Below are 13,583 nucleotides of genomic sequence, written 5' to 3'. Positions count from 1 at the left end.
CTGATATAAACAATGACATTCCTCATGTACAGGGGCTTCTTATAGCACATGCGTGCAGACACACACACACACACACAGAGAGAGTTGAGTCGTAGAATGGATATCACATTCAACTATTGCTAATGACCATACAGTAGTTATAATGACCCATATGTGCAGTTTTTGTATTTCAATTTTGCCTCACCCAATCTATAACTTTTGTTCTATGTTGTTCCGTTGCATCCAATGTACGGTGGCCCTAATAAGGTTTTCAAGAGATGTGAGATATTTAAGGAGTGCTTTTACCAGCGTTGCCCCCTCCCCCAGTGAATTTCCATGGCCAAGCAGGGACTTGACGTCAGGTCTTCCAAGTCCTACTCTCTCAATCTCTCCATGACACCACTGTGGCTCTGAGAAGAAGAAAAAAAGAAATAAAAGAAACACCTGGATGCAGTTAAGTTTATTCTGACTTGTGGCAACTCTTCTCAGGGTTTCCTAGGCATAACGTTCTCAGATGCAGTTCACTAGCCCCTTCTTCCTGGGCACTCTGGCACCACGTAGTTTGCCCAAGACTCCTAGGAGGCACAGTGGGAAATCAAACTTTGGCTATACTGGTTAAGCTGATGGGAATTGTAGTCCAACAACATCTGGATGGCCAGATTTGGCCAATCCTATTCCTGTGCAACCACTTTAAATGGAATGAAATCAATAATTGCCTTTCCCTCCCCCCTCCGTTTGAAGACATCACCAAATTTATCCTTCCAGCCATATTCTTTATCAGTGATAAAACAGAAGTTAAATGTCCCTGTTCTGAAGCTACTTTGATTGTTCCCATATTTACCGCCAAAGGCTTCTAGAGTTCCCAACTTGCAGGCTTCGCTACATTTTCACCCCAGATCATTAATTGGGCCTTTTTGTTGGTCTGAATCGGCACCATGAGAATGATACAAATCAGCAAAGGGGTTTGGGAAGAATGCTTAAGTGAAATTCTTTGGTCCAGGTGTACAGGGATGGGAGGCAGAGTTTGGGGGGAAAAATACTTTTTGGATTACAACTCTTAGACTCCCCCAGCTTTGTCCAAAACTATACTGGCTGGGAGATGCTGGAAACTGCAAACCCCAGCCCCCCAAAATTAACATTTCTAAGTTCTGTCTGGGAGGACATAAGAACGCACAATAACAAATCACAGATCTCTCTTCAGGACTTTCCTCTGTGCTTTGAATATATGCACATCATTATCAGGGTTATAGAACACTTCTTGAACTGAAAAAAGTCCTTTCATCATCATGAGGAACTTCTGGTCCCGTTCATAGCGGAGGCGGCATGATAAGAGAATCACGGTCTGCTCAGAGCAAAGATAGTCCAGGGTTTGAAGAAGATCTGTAAACGTTTCTTCCAGATAAACAATGTCGGCACCCAAAATGAAATCATATCCTCCTGGAGAGAAGCTCACTAAATCTTGTCCCCAAGTCAGTTCCTTGACCATGGCTCTTAGCTGAAGGTCATCAGGCAGATTAGCTTGCACATTCAATTCAAGGAGCGTCAAGGCTGCTTTTCTGTCTGTAATTGTAACATGAGCACCTAATAGGCCAATAAAGTTTTTTTAAAAAAGAAAAAGAAAATACTGTAATAATTATGCGTATAAAAATGATTTATCCGTTTCTGCCACACATTTTTTTTTTTGTAACAGAAGGCTTATTCCTCCAAATTTACAAAACCAGTTTCAGGGAAAACTAAAATTTGGAATAAACATTATAAAAAAGCACTGCTTATAATAATTTGCATTCAGCTGCCCATAGCACTGTATTCTAATACCAAAGAAAAGCTAGGCTTCTTTTTTCTTCTTCTTCATATTTTCTTGTTAATATTAACGATATTAATTTATCCCATTAAAACTTTGATAGAATCTTAGCATGGAACATAGCAAGAAAGTTGTACGTGTAATACATCCATGAGAATCATGCTACTGCTCTATCAGAAACAACAGCAGTTACTATAAGCATCTATTCTGAAAAAGAATATACAGTGAGTAAAAGTACACAGTTGCAAGGGATTGGGTTATTCCAAGATCAGTCAAAGGGTGAACTACCTTCTTGCATGCCCTGGTTTTTACATTAAAAAAACCCAGCAAGAAGACCATCCAGATTTTCTCAGCTACTCCCCATATTTAACACTCTTCTGAACCATCTTCTGCCAACTTTGGTTGCCCATTAGACTCAGTTCTCACAGACCTCATGTCTGTGTGTATGAACACCTTGAGAAGTCCTGAAAATGCCAACTGGGCCATCAGCAGTTGTGCCTTCTTTGTGGAACACTCTTCCACAGGGAGGTATGGCAGGTGCCCTCCCTTTGCATGTTGGAAAAGTTCTTAAAAACTGAGCTGTTCAGATAAGTTTTGGGGGAGTAGCCAGAATAATGGATAAAGCAGGAGGAGAATATTATAGTTTATGATTTTCCATGTTTCTAGATGCCTGTTTTTCTCCTCCTCTCCCCCCCCCCCCAATTTGTGGTACTGTCTAGTGTTTATAGCAATTATATAATTTATATCTTTTTTTTCTGTACGCTGCCCAGAGTAGCAATTGGCTAGATGAGCAGCATACAAGTTGAAAAGAATGAAAAAAATCAATAAATCCAGAGCGTGGAAAAGTTAATGTTTGAACTACAAGTTCCAAAATCCCCAGACACCATGGCCCCAAAGCAGCTTTTTTGAGCTCTTTATAAAACTACTAAGCCTTCTCGGCGGTCACCCCTCACCTCTGGAAGAATCTCCTGCCTGATATCTGTCTGGCCCCTTCACTGGAAATTTTTAAACTATTTTTGAAGACATGGCTTTTTAGGCAGGCTTTTCCCAAATTGACATCTGAATAGCACGTTGCACCCTCCAGCGTTTATTTCTGTTCCACCATCTTACCTCTTAATCATTTGTGTCTCTGTTGATTTGATTTTATGGTGTTATGTTCTATTTTTTAATTTCAATTTTTGATTTCTGTTTGATTTTGTTTAATTTTGAGCTTATATCCACTATTGATAGCTGCAATTTGATGTATGTCTTTATTTTGTGTCTTAATTTTTTTATTGTAAACTGCCCAGAGTGGCCTTGTCGCGTTAATTAAAAGCTGAAATAAACAGTTCACTTGGTTTTTTTAGACCACCTTTACTGAAACACTGATAAGACTTGATAAGCATCACAGAAAAAGAGTTGAGAATAATCAGAAAGTATGTGCAACTACTACAGCCTTTCTGCCTGCCAACAACTCCCACAATAATAACAAAAACTGTAAATGCCCGCAGGGTAAGTAATGTTATTCATAATCAATGTCAAATAGTGAAATGAATGTCACTGGCTACTTTAGTCCCATTTCCCCTACAACAACAACAACAACAACAACAAACTTACCAAGCAGCACAGCTACAATTCCGAGCAAGCCTGTTCCAGCACCTAACTCAATTACTGAGCGCCCTTGTAGATCAATACCTCCTGTCTCCAAGAATGTGCACAGCACCACAGCCTGGTCCAGGAGAAAAAAAAATAATCTAATGAAAAATAATACTGATTTCAGGTAGGATTTAACATCATCTTCAACTGGATCCCACTTCTTCCACCAGAACCAAGAATAGCTGCTACTGTAGCCTTGCAGACACCGTAAAAACCTGCTCAGGAGAGCCAGGAAACTCTCTGAATCAGCTGCAGCAGAGAGAGGAAGATAAGTTTCAAATCTGCTAATGATACAACACTGGATACAGAAGTACACCTCTGTATCTTGGCTTAAACAATATTAGACAGTGGTATCTCTCATGTAGGTCATATAAGAAGCTTCCAGAAATGTTACAGGCAATGAGATATAGAGAAACCAAAATACTGCTCTGACCTATATGGGATGTTGCTGTTTAACAGCTGTTGCAATGTTCGTTCTGTTGAAGACTTTTGTTCTGATTATAGAAACCTGAATGTCCCCAGCCAAAATGCAAATTCAACAGCAAATATTCTGTGGCTCAAGTTAGCCTACAGTCCACAGACTACCCAAACTGAAGAACAAATATATAGTAAAAAGCAAAATCTGGCCTCCTTGGTATTAACAGGTTGTTCAAAGGGTTGTCCTCCTACAGGATGTTTGTCAACAGGATGTTTCATTCTAGAGGGTTATATACAAACGTGGCAGCTTCTTTTTTCAGCTGAGAAGAAAGTCAACTTGACTTTAGTTACAACTAAGGGCGCTCCCGAGGTCAAATAGTTCCCTTGTCGGAAGCGTCCTGTACAGTTTCTTCAGACCTCCTCAGTGAGTTGCAACAACGGTTGCATATTCCTGCTGTCTCAAGCTGACCATGGGTCCAATTTCAATTTGACACAAATAAATAAAGCTAAACTATACGCACCGCATCCCATACCACAGCAGCAACACCTAGCTGCTTCCAGTCCTGCTTGATTTGGATAGTGCGGTTGGCAAAATGGTACGTAGAAGATGACTGATGGAACTTCTGCATTCCCCAAAGAGCTTTTTCGTCATAAGGAACCAAGGACATCTTCTTGCCTACTATGACAAGTGGAAGGATAGGATTTTTTTAAAGAAAAGGAACTCTATGTGAAACTCCAACCACATGTGTTGTCTGGATTCATTGCCCCTTTCACCTACAATAGTCATTCTGACTGTCAGGTCAAACGCCCCAAGAGTTGGCAGACGGAGGTGGGTGAATGTAAACTGTCCACAACACACTGAGAACCCACCTCTTAGTATGATGTCAGATGTAAAAACCAGGATAAATTGATTTTTTAAAAAAACTATTACTGCTGCTTCATCAAATAAATTTATTGTCATTGTAAATATATACATAGTACACCCATACAACGAAATTCACACAGACACCCGGAGACCAGAACCACAAACACACACATAAAAAAAAACCAAACAGTCCCCACCCACTAAAAATCCCCCACTAAGAATACAAACATCTACACTGCAGGCTAAGTAACACTGTTCAACTATTCACTACTGGTGGTCTTTACGCTCATTATTAAGTGCAATTATAGCTTTGGGATAAAAACTATTCAGAAAACATTTGGTCGGAATCTTAATTATTCTATATCTTCTGCCAGACGACAACAGTTCTAAAAAGTTGTGAGCAGGATGGGAAGAGTCTCTCAAGATGTTGTGTGACTTCCTTGGATAGAGGGATGTGAAGGTATCATCCAGGGTTGATAGCTGTAGCCCAATGATATTCTGAACAATTTTAATGGTTCTCTGTAGAGCTTTTTTGTCCGCTACAGAGCTACTCCCAAACCATACAAGGATGCCATAGGTTAGTTAGGACACTCTCAATGGTGCTACGATAGTAGGACACAAGTAAATGCTGAGAGAAATTTAAGTTTCCGAGCATTCTCAGGAAATACAGCCTCTTCTGTGCCTTCTTCACTAGCATGTTGGCATTTATAGTCCATGAGAGGTCCTCTGACATGTAAGTGCCCAGGAATTTAAAGCTACCAACTCTCTTTACTTCCTCGCCATTTATGTACAATGGTAAATGTACATTTCTCTTCCTCCTAAAATCAATTATGAGTTCTCTTGTTTTTTAATGTTAAGTGTAAGATTATTTTCTTTACACCAGAGTATCAAAACTTGTACTTCCTTTCTGTAAGCAGACTCATTGTTCTTATTTATGAGCCCCACCACTGTCGTAAAGATAGTGAACATCATTTATATGATGTTCACTATCTTTATATTCATATAGGGAACATCATTAACAATTCATAAAATGACAAGCAGTCTTCTCTCTTGTAAATTCTCATGATACTGACTTGACCTAGCTGAAAATGTTATGAAGAAATATGCTGGTTTATGATCTTCACTGCCTCCCAGGATCAGAAGATGGGAAGCAGAAGCAGAACTGTCTATTATCAGCTTACTGATGATGTTTCAATCCAGACCTACAAATGACCTCACCTGCAGTATCCTATAGGAACCATACAGAGTCGGCATTTGTGGTCTACACTGACCCCAAAGTTTCTTATATCAAGAACCAGGAATGGGGACTCATGAGTCACCACTCACCGTCAAGTCTGACTTGTCGCACCGGTGACTTGTCTCAGACTTGATCTGGGGGTTTTGGGGGCAGACTCAGGCTTGACTTCTGACTCGAACACATTTTCTGAGTTGTGTTTCGAGTCCCTATTAGAGATGGGCCTCCCTGCAACCACTACCACTGTCACAATCCTTGGAGGCAGCAGGCCCAGTTTCCCTTCCAGGAGCTGGCTGCTATCTCCAGCCACACACACACACACACACCACCCAGCTGATTGGCCAGTGCATGCGCAGAGGCAGGGGCCAGTTCTAGGAAAGGAAGTCACTTGGGTGTCTCTACACATGTGCGTGTGCCCACCTGGGGGACAGGGCAAAAGAACTCGAGATACAGGCTCAAGCCTTGGGCCTGAAGATTCAGACATGGACTTGGGACTCAGACCTGAAGATTTGTCAACATCTCTGTTAAGAACATGGGCAGACCTCTACTAGTAAAGCAATTACATCTTGAAAATGTGTTTTGGGCTCAGAGTATGAATCTGTCTGTCTGTCTGTCTGACTTGGATATCACACCAATCAGTGCTAGGTACTATGTACTTTGGGTAATTTACACCCAACGTAACACAGCATAAAAAATCAAACAATATCCTAAGAAATAGATCCCACACATATATTTTTTTTAAAAATAGCTGAGCCAATCTATATATATATATTAAAAATATATCGACCCAATAAGTCAGGAATAGGAAACCTGTGACCCTCCAGGTGTTGCTGGACTGATACTTCCAACTGCACAAACCAGCATCAGTGGTAAGACTGGAGGAAGTGTACAATCCAGCAATGTCTGAAGGGCTACAAATAGCCTTTTCCTGCACAATGCTATGGTTCTCCAGGGAAGCAGTATATCAGGAAACTCACAAATGTGCTATTGTGTTTTCTAGTTCAGGAGTTGGGACTTTTTAAAGTCCTAAGTAAAAGCAGAACCATAACGGAATGAGTCAGAACACACACTTAATAAAAATGGATACCAAGACTGTGATGGACACATTAAAACAATTTTTAGAAATCAGACCCAGCAAGTATTACTTTCTTTAACACTTTAAACTTCCCAAATTAGCTGCAACACAACAGAATGATGCAGAATGGCAACGTCTGAGTAGGAAAAGACAGTTGAACCTGCCAGTCGCACAGATGGGAGTGATTCAAGAAGCTACAAAACATGCAGTGGAGCCACATTCTGATAACAGAATCATACAGCATAGATTTTTGGTCTGGAACAGGAACCACAATGTAGTTTGTGTGGCCATTCCATCAGTTGTTGCACCATTCCCATTTGGTCATGCTTGGCTGCTGAATGCGATCCATTTGGCCTCCTTAGAAGTTGCTCTTCTGGAATGTTATACAGAAAACAATTTTTTTGCCTAGGAAAGGAACCGGGCTGTGGTTCCTGTGGATGAATTCTGGCTAGTTATATTCTAATTTGGTAGGTCTGTCCTATTCAGAAAAGGTAATCAAGGGTGTCTTCCGGAATACAGGATTTTGAACATTTTGTGGTTTTTGGAATCCTTCCCAGAAAGGAGTGTTCTAAGCTTCTTCCCAGAATATGAGCATTCAGCCCAGAATGAGCAACAGAATGTGGTTCCTGTATTTTGTAGCTTGCAGGATCAATCACTTCTAGTAATCTGCAAAGCATAAATTTGGTTGGTTTATCCTACTGGAAAACTGCTGTCAGGGGCTATTTTCAGCCAAGAACAGGCCATGGGATGTGGTTCCCGGAGTCATTGTGCAGCTTGTTTCATCAGTTCCCCTAAAGTCTAAGATGGGTGAATTTTGTTCCACTAGGAAGCTGCTGTTCCAGGCTGTTCTCTGGATATGTTCTGGAATATGGTTCCTGGGGAAGCTTTGTGGCTTGTTGTGTCAGTCCCCTTTAGTCTGTTTCTCCCTACAGACTGCCACCCTGAGAGATGCAAGAGTGTACCTATCCTGGAAGCGGTCAATAATCCTCCTAACAGTCATTATTATCATGTTGGATAGCTGAGTGGTTTGGGGATCTGGCTGGGGAGCCAGAGGTTGGAAGTACAATTCCCCATTGTGGTTCCTTCCAATCCTGTGGTTCTATCATCATCATCATCATCATCATCATCATCATCATCATCATCATCATCATCATCATCATCGCCCTCCATGACTCTAACCCCGCTTTAAAGCTACCTAAATTAATGGCTATCAAATCTTATTCCAGCAAATTCCTGATCCTGGAAACAGCACCACGTGTTAACCAACAGAATTGAGGAGGAAGTAGGTACCTTCGTCTGTTTCAGGGGAACAAAACTAAGGCAAAAAGCAAAAAGGCCCTTCTTCTCCTGGCCAACCGCCGAGCGCCCTCCTGCCCAGGTAGCGAGCGGCTCGTCTCCCTTCCCGGCTGCCCAGCCCGCAAAGGTGCTCCCCCGTTTCTGCTCACCGGATATGCGAGGTTTAGAAAGATGCTCGGGAAGACTCTGGCGCGCAGGACCATAGAGCTAGAAAAGAAAGAACGGAGTAGCTCCCAGCCCGGCCATCCGGTGCAAAATGCGTGGGGGGGGGGAACTAAAAGGCTTCTTCATAGGGCCAGGGAGGGGGCGTCGCTTTCCGCGGGAAAAAGAAGAAGAACGAGGGTCCTACGGGTGGTGCTTTGGAAAGGGGCAAACAAGGTCACGACAAAGCGGGAACGTGGTCCGTAGAGCGGATCGTGGCCGGCGTTTTCTCTCTCCCCGCCCCCTTTGTCCTGTGCAGGCGAAGCGAGGAGGGAAGGCTCGCTCTCTGCGCGGGAGCAGGAGTGGCGCCCTCTGTGGACGCTGAGTGCGGGCTGGCCTGAGACCTTCGAGACCCGTCCTCCTCCCGCCCCCCCCCCCGCTTTGCCTTTTGAAAGGTAGCCGCAGCTGAGGACTGGCTAAAACCCTGTAAGACCGCACTGTTTCTCACTCATTTAGCTGCACCCTTATTTAGACATCAACACACGAAAAAGAAAGGAGGTAGGAAGGAAGACTTATGGATGCAAATACGAGGCCGGCCAATTCCAAATAGGTCAAATCAACAGCAGAAGCAACAGAAACAACCTGAGGGATGACCAGGAGACAGAACCAACACCAATGTGTGAATGAGCTCATGGCCTATGAGTCCAGGAACTACGGTAGCTTTCCTGGAATTAGCAAGGAGAGGGTTAATTCATTCCCCGCATTCTTTGAAGACAGGAGCTTGGTAACTGAAATTATCTGGATGCAAGGAGGGGAAGCATCTCCCAATTGGAGGAAATGGACATAGATTGGAAAGCCTTATCTACAATCTTGAAGGGCAAAATAATGTTGGGAGAACCATTTCTTCTTGATATCTCATGGTACTGAAATTACCCTATAGGATTAATTACTCTTGCAGAAGTTACCAATTAGAAGATCTGGAAAAGAATGCAATCTGATTGGTGCAAAGGGAATAAACATTCAGAGAAGGGATGGTGGGATACAGTGGTTATAAAAAGTTTACACACCCCTGTTAAAATGTATCTACACAGAGTTCAGCAGAGTGACAGGCATGGATTACATTTTCCAGAAAGATAAAGATAAGAAAACAAAAATTTTCAGAAAATAGCTAACGAATAATTCATTCTTCTGCTTCCCCTTATACAGTGGGTATAAAAACTTTACACACCCCTGTTAAAATGTCAAGTGTCTGTGATGTAAAAAAAAAGAACCAATGATAAATCATTTCAGAACTCTTCCACCTTTAATGAGACCTATGAACCATACAACTCAATTGAACAATAAACTGAAATCTTTTAGGTGGAGGGAAGTAAAAATAAAAAACTGAAATAATATGGTTGTATCTGTGTGCACAACCTTAAACTAATACTTTGTCAAAGAATCTTTTGATTTTATTGCAGCACTCAGCCTTTTTGGGTATGAGTCTGTCAGTATGACACATCTTGATTTGGCAATCTGTCAGATTGCAAGGGTGTCTCCTGTGCACAGCCCTCTTCAGATCACCTCATAGGTATTCAATCGGATTCAAGTCTGGGCTCTGGCTGGGCCATTTCAAAATGTTAATCTTCTGGTGAAGGCATTCCTTTGTTGATTTGGATGTATGTTTTGGGTCATTGTCATGCTGAAAGATGCAGTTCCTCCTCAGGTTCAGCTTTCTAGCAGAAGCCTGAAGGTTTTGTGCCCAACATTGACTGGTATTTGGAACTGCTCATAATTCCTTCTACCTTGACTAAAGTCCCTGTCCCAGCTGAAGAAAAACAGCCCCAAAGCATGATGCTGCCACCACCATGCTTCACTATGGGTATGGTGTTCTTTTGGTGATGTGCAGTGTTGTTTTTGCGGCAAACATATCTTTTGGGATTAGGGCTGAAAAGTTCAACTTTGGTTTCATCAAACCATAACACTATTTCCCACATTCTTTTGGGAGAGTTCAGATGTGTTTTTGCAAAATACGTTTTTCTTCATAAAAACAGACTTCCTTCTTGCCATTCTATCCTATAGCCCAGACATATGAAGAATACAGGAGATTGTTGTCACATACCACCAGTACTTGCCAGATATTCCTGCAGCTCCTTTAATGTTGCTGTAGATCTCTTGGCAGCCTCCCTGACTAATTTTCTTCTAGTCTTTTCATAAATTTTGCAGAGATGTCCAGTTCTTGGTAATGTCACTGTTGTGCCATATTTTCTCCACTTGATGATGAGTGTCTTCACGGTGTTCCATGGTATATCTAATGCCTTGGAAATTCTTTTGTGCCCTTTCTCCTGACTGGTGCCTTTTAACAATGAGATCCCTCTGATGCTTTGGAAGCTCTCTGCGGACCATGGTTTCTGCTGTAAGATGTGACTAAGAAAATGTCAGGAAGCACAGCTGATCTTTATTTGGGATTCCTCAGAGGCACTCTGAATGATGGCAAGAGTGTACTGACTCCTACTTAACATGAGTTTGAATATGATTGTTTACTGCTGAACACAGCGACATCCCCAGTTATAAGAGGATATGCACACAGATGCAACCATATTACAGTCGTGCCTCGACTTATGAACTTAATCCATCCCAGAAGATGTTCATAAGTGGAAATGCATGCAAGTCAAAGGACCATTTCCCACTGAAATGCATGGGAACGGAATTAATCCACTCCAGCATTTAAAAAAAAATACCAAAAAAAAGCACACAGAAAGCCCCATCAGAAGGCGCTGGGGCTTTAAAAAGAACAACCAAAAATAAACAGAGCAAGCCCCGAAGGCTGCAAAAAAAGAAAATGAGACAAAACCCAAAAATAAACATCGAGCAATTCCCACGCCGAGACTGCAAAATAAATACGTAAATAAAAAAATCACCAAAAACAAACAACAACACAGCACAGAAACATAACCTCCCTCAGGCCAAACCCACCCTGCAATTCTCACCCAGAAGTTTTTAAAAAGCAAAAAGCAGCACCTTACCAGGCAGACCGAAGCCTTCTCCGATGACACTCACTCCCTGGCAGATGGCAGCCAGTGACGGGCCCCAGCCAGGGTACACGAGGCAGCAGCGGCGGGGCCGGCCATGGCGGAGGGGGCCATTACTCATGAGTATACCTGTGCCAGGGATGGGCAGGGAGCGCACCGGCATGTCCGGTGGTGATACGGAGCCAGCCCTGCCTCTCCTTCCTCCTCCTGCGCCGCAGGAGTAAAAAAAGTTCCCTGACCCCCTGCTCTAACCATTGGGGCGAAAGAGCTACAAAGAAGGAGCCTCTTTGCCACCAACGGTTTCAATTTCCTGCCTTTTTCCGTTCTTACGTCGAAGCTCCGCTTGCAAGTTGAACCAAAATTTTGTGACCGGAGCTGCTCATAAGTCGAAATATTTGTAGGTAGCGGCGTTTGTAAGTTGAGGCACCACTGTATTTCAGTTTTTTAATTTTTACTTCTCTTCACCTAAAAGATTTCAGTTTGTTATTCAACTGAGTTGTACGGTTCATAGGTCTCATTAAAGGTGGAAAAGTTCTGAAATGATTCAATTTTTCATTTTTTTAAATCACAGACACTTGACATTTTAACAGGGGTGTGTAAACTTTTATATCCACTCTATAAGGGGAAGCAGAAGAATGAATTATTCAAGTTAGTTATTATACTTTGAAAATTTTTGCTTGCTTATCTTTATCTTTCCAGAAAAAGTAATCTATGCCTGTCACTCTGCTGAACTCTGTGTAGATACTGGAACCAGGCTATATATTTATTACTTTGTAAATATAAGATAAAAGTAGCTAATATTAGTTTTTGTGGATCTTACTCTTAACTGAGTTTTGGTTTGCTTTTTACTATGGAACTCCTTCACATCATTTTGATTCTTTTAGAAGTGTTAAACACTTCTGAACATGTATGTCTTCTTGAAATACCTTCAATAAAATAATTAAATTTTACAGTTGTGTGATCACTCGGACAGATCAAGGGGCTGGTGATACTAAAGATAGCACCTTACACTCAGAGGTTTTGAGCACTTTGTGGGTTTTTGGCATTCCTACTTTACAGGGTTGGTTTGCAATCAAAAGCAACCCTTGGGAAGATTTTGCCTCTTCCTAGAGTACCAAAAGAGCAAGCAGGCTCAAGGGTGTTGGGAGAAGGGTCTCGTAGGAAGCTTTTCTCAATCTCTAGCACACTGGACCCTCCTTGCAAATGTCCACAGCAGGGCAAGTAAGGGCAGTGTGGCTCAGTGATCAGTAGACCCTCTCTGTAGTGGCCAGTATCATGACACTAACCCTATTCTATGCTCTTGGTTGATGGTTTTATTGGTTTAAGGAGTAAGGTGGGGGTTTTATGAATTTCAGACATCCTACTGCTTCTAGCCTTTACCAGCTTTTGATCCCATCTCTCTTCAAAATTCTAACCACTGGTATGCAATGAAAAATCTTAGCAGGAACTTCTTAGTTAACAGCAATTTATCACTGTAACTTATGCATTTCCCTTCCACCTGTGTAATAGGCAAGAAGCCTTTGGCCAATAAGTTGTAAACTTTATGTATAATTTGAAATAAAACAAAACTAAACAATTTGAATTTAATTATAAAACTTTAAACCTTTAATTTTATAGGGAATTACACTGAGAAAGATCAAAATGGATTTATACAAGGCAGACAGATGTCAGATACAATGAGGAAGGTGCTTAACTTAATGCACCTGGAAAAATAATCAAAATATAAAGCAGGTGTGATATCCCTAGATATTTTCAAAGCTTTAGATTCAGTTGAATGGGACACATTAAAAATATTGTTTAAACAATAGGATTAGGTATTTAATTTAGACAAATAATTCAACAAATATACTGTATTCACAGAACTTTGAAAAAATAATAATAAATGATGGCAGAACATAATCAATATATTTAAGACCAGGAACCACACAGAGTTGCCCCTTATCTTCAATTTTATTTACACTGATAATAGAAGTGCTGGCACAAGTGATCAGAAATTATAGTTTAATTAAAGTTGTAGATACTAGAGAGGAGGATAAAATAAACCTCTTTGCAGATGATACATTATTAATAATCAAAACCCCAAAAGACACATTGCAGAAAATTAGAACACATTTAAATCTCTTTGAAGA

At 41.4% G+C, this 13,583-nt stretch overlaps 1 protein-coding gene across 5 annotated transcripts; it reads right to left on the bottom strand.

The window, feature by feature from the left end:
* Positions 1 to 424: 424 nt before the first annotated feature.
* On the bottom strand, positions 425 to 8,865 carry METTL21A (methyltransferase 21A, HSPA lysine). Of its 5 annotated transcripts, none has more exons than XM_020780727.3 (4): positions 8,452 to 8,860; positions 4,354 to 4,508; positions 3,377 to 3,488; positions 425 to 1,560 (listed from the first exon to the last, which is right to left on the bottom strand). In XM_020780727.3, the coding sequence occupies exons 2-4, from the start codon at positions 4,498 to 4,500 to the stop codon at positions 1,163 to 1,165; spliced, it is 657 nt and encodes a 218-aa protein (XP_020636386.1). In that variant the 5' UTR covers positions 4,501 to 4,508; positions 8,452 to 8,860; the 3' UTR covers positions 425 to 1,162. The 5 variants fall into 5 exon arrangements, with proteins under 5 accessions (XP_020636386.1, XP_020636385.1, XP_020636384.1 ...); XM_020780726.3 differs by having other exon boundaries at positions 4,354 to 4,511; positions 8,452 to 8,859; XM_020780725.3 differs by lacking the exon at positions 8,452 to 8,860 and adding an exon at positions 8,297 to 8,440 and having other exon boundaries at positions 4,354 to 4,511.
* Between the last annotated feature and the right edge of the window lie 4,718 nt (positions 8,866 to 13,583).

The sequence above is a fragment of the Pogona vitticeps genome, chromosome 1 (assembly GCF_051106095.1).
Source record: "Pogona vitticeps strain Pit_001003342236 chromosome 1, PviZW2.1, whole genome shotgun sequence".
Taxonomy (NCBI): domain Eukaryota; kingdom Metazoa; phylum Chordata; class Lepidosauria; order Squamata; family Agamidae; genus Pogona; species Pogona vitticeps.
This window is presented reverse-complemented; position numbering and strand designations above follow the sequence as displayed.